The 7,409-nt window shown below is 34.1% G+C and overlaps 1 protein-coding gene across 1 annotated transcript; it reads left to right on the top strand.

The window, feature by feature from the left end:
- The first annotated feature begins 283 nt into the window (after positions 1 to 283).
- On the top strand, positions 284 to 6,959 carry LOC142619677 (uncharacterized). Its single transcript, XM_075792884.1, has 7 exons — positions 284 to 501; positions 1,290 to 1,564; positions 3,796 to 4,092; positions 4,204 to 4,329; positions 4,453 to 4,578; positions 4,681 to 4,962; positions 5,078 to 6,959. The coding sequence occupies exons 1-7, from the start codon at positions 336 to 338 to the stop codon at positions 5,399 to 5,401; spliced, it is 1,596 nt and encodes a 531-aa protein (XP_075648999.1). The 5' UTR covers positions 284 to 335; the 3' UTR covers positions 5,402 to 6,959.
- Positions 6,960 to 7,409: the final 450 nt, after the last annotated feature.

The following is a 7,409-nucleotide window of genomic DNA, read 5'->3' on the forward strand; positions in this document are numbered from 1 at the left end:
TTCATGCACTGTTCACAGGACCCACAAGTACGAAATTAAATCAGTTTTAAGTTAAAACTAAGTCCCATAGTACTATTTATATATTTAAAAATTATTTTGTTACAATATTTTTAATTTAAAAAAAAAACAAAAAGGATAAAATCATTTTTAAATCTTTGTTAAGACGCTGTTAACAGGACCCACTTGGTTAACTGTATAGTTTGGGAGGGAAAAGCTTTACTTACTGATGAAGTAGTATAAAGACAAGAAGACCAAGACCAGCTGCTCTCGCCTCTCATTTTCTTTCTTAGCTAGTTTCTCAGTAAAAGCTTGAGAGAGAGAGAGAGTTGTGAATTATGGATGACCCAGATTTGCATTCACTACCTGGGTACAGATTTAGTCCCACAGACGATGAGCTCATTAATGACTACCTGAAGCTGAAGAAAACTGGGAATGATAATAAAAATACTAGGCGTCTACCCGTAATTGATATTTGTAAATATGAGCCATGTGATTTGCCAAGTAATTTTCTTAATTCTTAATATCACACACCCACCTTCATATTCTTGGAAAATTTATTGCTTTTGTTGTTAAAGGTAGGAACTTTTTTTTTTCTTCTATTATTAGTTTGTTAATTGTTACAGATTGTTGCTTGTTATATATTTTTGCTGGACAAGTTTGTTACATTAATTTGATCAAAGAAATAGTTACATAGATCATGTCTGCTACTTGAATCTATATTTCAATTCCTAGGTTCTAACCTTTGTGTGTGTGAGTGTGTGTGTGTGTTGTTTTCTGGTCTTGGTGTTGTCTGGTTTCATGTTGTATTTAGTTAGCAGTTTCTTTTGTATAAAGACTGATGATTTCTTGGGTGTATGTTCCTCTGCTCTGGTATAGTTGATTTTCTTCTTTAAAACATTACCTTACCAAAAAAAAAAAAAGAGTAGTTGATCGAATTTAGAGAGTGATTTAGCACTTACTCAATATGATATGACCATTTGATTTTCTCATTTTAGACCTGGAATTTGTAACTTCATTCTTAGTTTTTAATTTATTATGTTGAATTTGGTAGTACTATTGTTTTCCCATTTTGTGCACTTTGATTACAAAATTCTGAATCACTCCTTGTAAAAAAAAATTGTTGAATCTTCTTAATTATGTGACTTCTAACTTAAATTTTGTTACTAGTTTACTTACCACCAGTAACATAATATTTGCATAATATGCCCATATTAAATAGGTGCTCATTTGATTTTTTTCATTTTTTGGGTGTCAAAATTTTGTGCTTAGTCTGGTTGCTTGGATTGTAGGTTTTGCTAGGATACCTACAAAGGACAAGGTGTGGTACTACTTCACTAAACAGAGCCCGAGGCATAAGAAAGGGAATTCGAAGAACAGGTCAACCGAGAAAGGGTACTGGAAACCAACCGGTACTGATCGGAAAATCATGTCTGGAGGGAAAGTAATTGGAATGAAAAAGACATTGGTCTACCATTTAGGGCGCTCCCCTAATGGAGAAGGGACTAAGTATGTAATTCATGAGTACCAAACAACCAAGGAGTTTGATGCAAAACACCCCGGTCAGGTTGGCCTGAGATATTTTCTTGATTGCTCAAGTGAATTTTTCTTTTATTTTTTCTGTTGATTAAAGATTGTTTTGCCTCCAAAATCAGTTTTACCTTTATTAAAAGAGGATTGATTCAATTAGCAAGGATTGTGGAAGCTGTTAAATTATTTTGTTAATTTTTAGTGAGGGTTAACATTCTTGCTGAATAATGGTCTCTTGATATATTTAATTGGTGAATAAATTGAGTTATCCTTGCTTGAAAAGGTTAGGCTGTTGGCTTATATAATTCTATTATACCTTCAGAATATGAAGATACTTGTGTAACTTTGATAACTTGCCAAACTTCTGCTGATTGTAATAAATCTAAGGGCCAATTCGTCTAAACCCTGAGTCAGTTTTCTGAGCCATTAAGGGTTTCCTCTGTGGTGGCTGAACCACATAATTCTTGTGTTCTCTTTTATGCTTTCACTTCTGCACTCATCTGCAATTTTTTTAACAAAGTATCAAAGGCATCTTTAACATTAAAGACTAAATGCATACTTTGCGTGATTGGCTAAAAGAAAGATGACTAAATGCTGGTACAGCTCATTTTTCAGCTTTTTGAAAATGGAGCTTTTGAAAACCTATACCTAGAAAAAATTAAAGTTTAAATTGTACTTTAAAAAAGTGCGATAATGCATTACCAAACAATCTGCATCAATTTTGGTTTTTTGTTTTTATCTTTTATTTGTTTTGGATGATTCTTTTAATTCAAATTTGTGGTGAACAACACACGAGATAATAAAATAGCAAGTACCATACGATATCTATAATTTATAAATTTATTTGGTAGACAATGCCAACCGAAATCTATATTAATAATATGAATTACAACCACAACCATAAACATAAACAACCCAAATCCTTAATACAGTAAAGGTGTTCTCACCATTAATGCACTGGCAAAGCATTATGTTATGATTCTCACACACAACACAAGTAATATCACTGCTCTATTTATAGGATTATTGCATCTTGTTACTTCTCTTTAGAATTATTGGATACTCCCGGAATATTATAAATGCGTACTCTCCTCTTTCACATAACTGTGGGTCTCACTAATTAAATTTATGGTGGGACCCACAATTTATGTGAGAGGGGAGAGTACGCATTTATGGTATTTCCGAAGTATTCAATAATTTTCCCACACAACCCAAAAGTTACATTACTACTCTATATATTGGACTATCATGTCTCCTGCCTTCTCTTTGTACTAATGTGGGATTTGTCTCCTTTTACTTAGGAATTAGTGTAATTCATTATTCTTGTTAACCATTTTCTCAAATTCCTATTTTGACTAGGTTTGAATTTTCTCGGTGTAACGAAAATCCATTTTTTATTTAATAAGTAATTTGATATTTCTTCATCAATCAAGGGATAGATACTGAAATCTTATATATAGACAGTGTTGCTAGGGATTGGTGGTTTTAGCTCAAGAGTTACCCTCATTGAGGAGAGGAGGCTCTTAGCAGAACATAGAGTGGGTTTTTTTCTCTTTTTTTTTGAAAACTAGTTTGGTGGTTTCTTTTGAGTTGAAAGATACATCTATGATTTGAAAATTTGTTTGTTTTGTTAATGTAAGAGCAACATTGGGTGTATTAAGGTTTTGAGATTGTGAGTATCTAGTCTATGAGTTTGTTAGTTGGAATTAAGAGTTTGTATTGAGTGTAATTGGAGTTTGTGACATTTGTGTTTGTGTTTGATGCTTGTGAAAGTGTGCTAATCAATTTGTGAGGTTTGGTTGAATGTGTTTCTAATCCATATTGCTGATATTGATTGGCGTTGTTGCTTGGGGATGTGGCCTGTGGGCATGGAGTTGACCGAACCATTTAAATTTGTTATTGTATATAGATATTTTTTTAATTGTTCGTGTGAAAGAGCTTCCACCAGCCTCAGATTACAACTTTTTTAATCACTGTAAAATTCTAAAATCAATGAAGAAAATTTTAAATTATTTTCTCCCTTGACTCAAAACAAAATTTATGTAGATGCCTTCATGGTGAGTTTGCTTTACTAATGGTGCTTCCTTAAACTGATAACTATTATACATCAAATGGCTTTGTAGGACAACCTCCTCAATTTCATTGTTGTTAGTTATAACATTTCTGATACATATTTACATACTGTTATTTGCATTTTTGTGGTAATTCAATTTGTAGTATATATTAGGCAAAGATGTTTGATTCACTTGGGTGCTTAACATTATGCAGAAGGACTTGGTCCTTATTCGTTTATCCGATAATCGAGAAAAGAGTACCAAAGGTGGACCTGCTGTTTCACATGGTAGAACATTTTGCATTGAAGAAACAAAGTCTAAGTCATCGCTGGCTCCTGTATCTCCAGCATTGGAAGTGCAAGCTGAAACAAGTGATCAATCTTATTATGTTAATATTTCCGATGACATGTTATCTGATGCTACAGCACCTGTTCAATGTAAAACTGACAACTACAACTACCATAATGCTTATGTTCCAGAAAAACAGGAGGCAGAAATGACATCTTCTGAGGTGATAGGACCTAGTTTCAGCATTAGACACTTCTTCTTTTTTGCGAATTGAGAAGTATAGTAAATTAAATTAATCAAGTACTTATCTTGTGCACTAATGTTTTTCTATCAGGATGGTTTTAATGTGGACGAAATGATGTCTGATGCTACAGAACCTGTTCAATTTAAAAATGACAACTACAACTACCATGATGCTTATGTTGCAGAAAAACAGAACGCAGAAATGACATCTTCTGAGGTGATAGGACCTAGTTTCAGCATTAGACACTTCTTCTCCCTTTTTTTTTTTCCCCAAATTGAGAAGTATAGTAAATTAAATTAATCAAGTACTTATCTTGTGCACTCATGTTTCTTATATCAGGATGATTGCAATGTGGAGAAATATTTGAATATGTTCTCTCCATCCGCATTTGATTTTAATGCTGACAAAATGATGTTTGATGCTACAGCACTCGTTCAATTTAAAAATGACAACTTCAACTCTGAGGTGATAGGACTTAGTTTCAGCATTAGACACTATCTATGGTTAATTGAGAGTATAGTAAATTAATTAAGTACTTATCTTGTGCACTCATATTTCTTCCATCAGGTTGATTTCAATGTGGAGGAAAATTTGAATAAGTTCTGTTTCACGCCTCCATATGACTCTCCATCAAGTTTACCCCTCATCACTCCTGATGTTTCAGCACAGTCTATGCTAGTACCAGCTTCAGTGTATCCAGAATTAGGCAGTGAAGCAGACAATTATCCCAGATGTTGTCCTGCAGAAAGTTCTGATGGAATAACATCTAGCACTATACCACCTATTGAGTTCAATGGTTATTACACTTATGTTTCAAAAAAAGAAGTGGCAGAAATAGCATCTGATGAGGTGAGAAAGGAACTAAATTCAAGCATAAAACAATAACATCTTTCTTCCAAGGGTAATTATCTAGTTAAGTACCCATCTTATTCGTTAATGTTTCTAACATCAGGCTGATTTGCAGGTGGAGGCAGGCTTGAATATGTTCCCTGTCACACCACAGCCACTAGGTTGGAACATGTTATCCCCATTACACTCACATATGCAAGCAGGTTTAGGTTCTTCTTGCATCTCTTACCCTTCCACCAATGACTTAAACAGTGGTCATTGGGGGGTGCATCACCAATCTGGCGCAAATGAGTCCGCTCCCAATATCTCCGAGTCCAGGGATTTGATGCCTTATAACCCAGATGAGTGCTTTCGTTACAATCCTAGCAGTCAAAATAATCTTGCTTTTGATGATGAAACCCAGGAAAACATGGTCTCTGTTAAGGACAATGGGTCATAGAAAGATATTGGCAAAAGAGTTTTAAAAATAAATTTGAAAAAAGCTTTGCAAGAAAATATTTACTTTCAAAATAATATTGAACTACCCCAAAAGAAGACCACAATATTGAACTACCAAAAGATTCCTTGAATTTTATTCTATGGATAGAACCAGAATATCAACACATAACAGATACCTTCTCCCTAATCAGACAGCTCATACCCCCAAGATGGGAACACCCTAAGACAGAAACTTTAAAGACCCAGAAATCTTATGAGTTTATTTTAGTTGATACAAGCTCATTTTTGGTAACACATATGCCTTGCTCTCAAGACCCAAACAAAATTGGCTACTCTAAAGTAGTCATAAAACAGATCCTCACACCCTCCCAACCCTTTGACCCTCAGTTTTATAATTATTGTGATTATATAGAAGCCTGGGATAGGTTCCTTTTACTCCAAAATAATATTTACAGACATACTTGGTTTTTCCGTTTTGATATGTATAGAAAGAAAGACATAATGATACCAAGATGGTTCATTGACTGGTGGAATTCCTATGGTCCTGAAGCGATGATTCTCCCTCCTGATCTCTTAAAAGCCTATGAGACTTTCAAGAAAGAACTAGACATACCACATCTTAAGAATTTCCCGCATCTTTTGCAGTTCTTTTACAGGTTTTCAGATCTCCCATGAATCATTAGATGGGAATACCGGAATACAAGATAGAAAGACATCCCAAGTATCCTTTCCCCGTGCTTACCAGGAAATTTAAACTAAAATGGTGGAATAAGTTTAATTTTGATCATATTTGCCAAGAATTACAGAAGAAGACCTCTTCCTCCCAGACAGAAAGTTCTAATTTCCTTCTAGAAAAAAGTCAAGTTCAGTGCCAGCTTGCCTCCATCTCAGACAGAAAACAGCTACTTCTTAGGATCCCTTTGACATATGACAGACAAAACAGAATGACAGCTCGCTCAGACAGACCCTTCAAAGATAATTATGGCAGATTACTATTTACTAGCATGCATGAATAGCCCCAGATAGACAATCTAGACAGATCCAAGAAAATTAGACAGACATTCCTGACAAGACACTATTCACCTGCACGCGTGAATAGTACTGTGACAGATTCTTAGACAAATTTATCAGAAGCTACTTTATAGTATTCTACAAATTTCCACCGACAGATTAACTTGAGTTAACTAACTCAGGTTACTTTTGAAGACTTACTATTGTCCATTTCATCTGTAAAAGGACAGACTTCAAAGACAGAAGACAGGTTCAAAAATTGAGGTTCAAGTTCTAGGTTCCAATTCTCAAGTTCAAAATAGAGGTCCAAGTTTTAGGCCAACTCCAGAAAGAAGATAGCCCTCTCTCCCTTAGAAAGACTCTTGTAATCCTTCCTTTCTTGTAATCCTGTAACCCTTCCCTTCGGACAGAATCTTGTAACCTTTCAGTTTCTAAGACAGATTTTACTTTGTAATCTTGTAACTCTTCAGACAGTTTTATTTTCAAAGCTTGTATCAAAGTTAGAAGTTTGTTTTCAAGTTTTATCAAAGATAGAAGTTTTTATTCAAGTAAGATTTTACTAGTTTCTGTTTTCATATTTTATATTCCGTTTTAACTTATTTTCAATATATCTATTTTGCTATTTTCTTCTTTATCATTTATTTTATCATTGTTTATGCTTCCATATTACTGTTGTGCTCTCTCCAGGGCAGTTAAGAGTACTATTGCCTTGTCTTTCCATTCTTTCTATCATTTCTATTACTATTCCTTTCTTTAACATTCCTTTTTATCTGTCTTCATCAATTATGTCTAGCTTCTTCTTTTGTTTTGTTTCTATAGCACTAGGATTCTTTCCTTTAGCTTCTATACATGTTGTTCTTTCCATGACATCTTCTTCTTGCATTATTTCTATAGAACTTCTTTCTTTCTCTACTTCTATCATTTCTGCCTTCTTTTGCACTGCGTGACTATAGTCTTTTCTTTCATCAAAGTATTTCTTGTTGTTTTTATATGCTATA

This window comes from Castanea sativa, chromosome 12, assembly GCF_040712315.1.
Source record: "Castanea sativa cultivar Marrone di Chiusa Pesio chromosome 12, ASM4071231v1".
Classification (NCBI taxonomy): Eukaryota; Viridiplantae; Streptophyta; class Magnoliopsida; order Fagales; family Fagaceae; genus Castanea; species Castanea sativa.

What these genes read in the sequence shown, in the direction of transcription:
- LOC142619677 (XM_075792884.1), top strand. Translation starts at nt 336, where the DNA reads ATGGATGACCCAGATTTGCATTCACTACCTGGGTACAGATTTAGTCCC. An exon ending in CAGAAATGACATCTTCTGAG is followed by an intron (nt 4,330 to 4,452) that starts GTGATAGGACCT and finishes TTCTTATATCAG; the next exon opens with GATGATTGCAATGTGGAGAA. An exon ending in ATGACAACTTCAACTCTGAG is followed by an intron (nt 4,579 to 4,680) that starts GTGATAGGACTT and finishes TTCTTCCATCAG; the next exon opens with GTTGATTTCAATGTGGAGGA.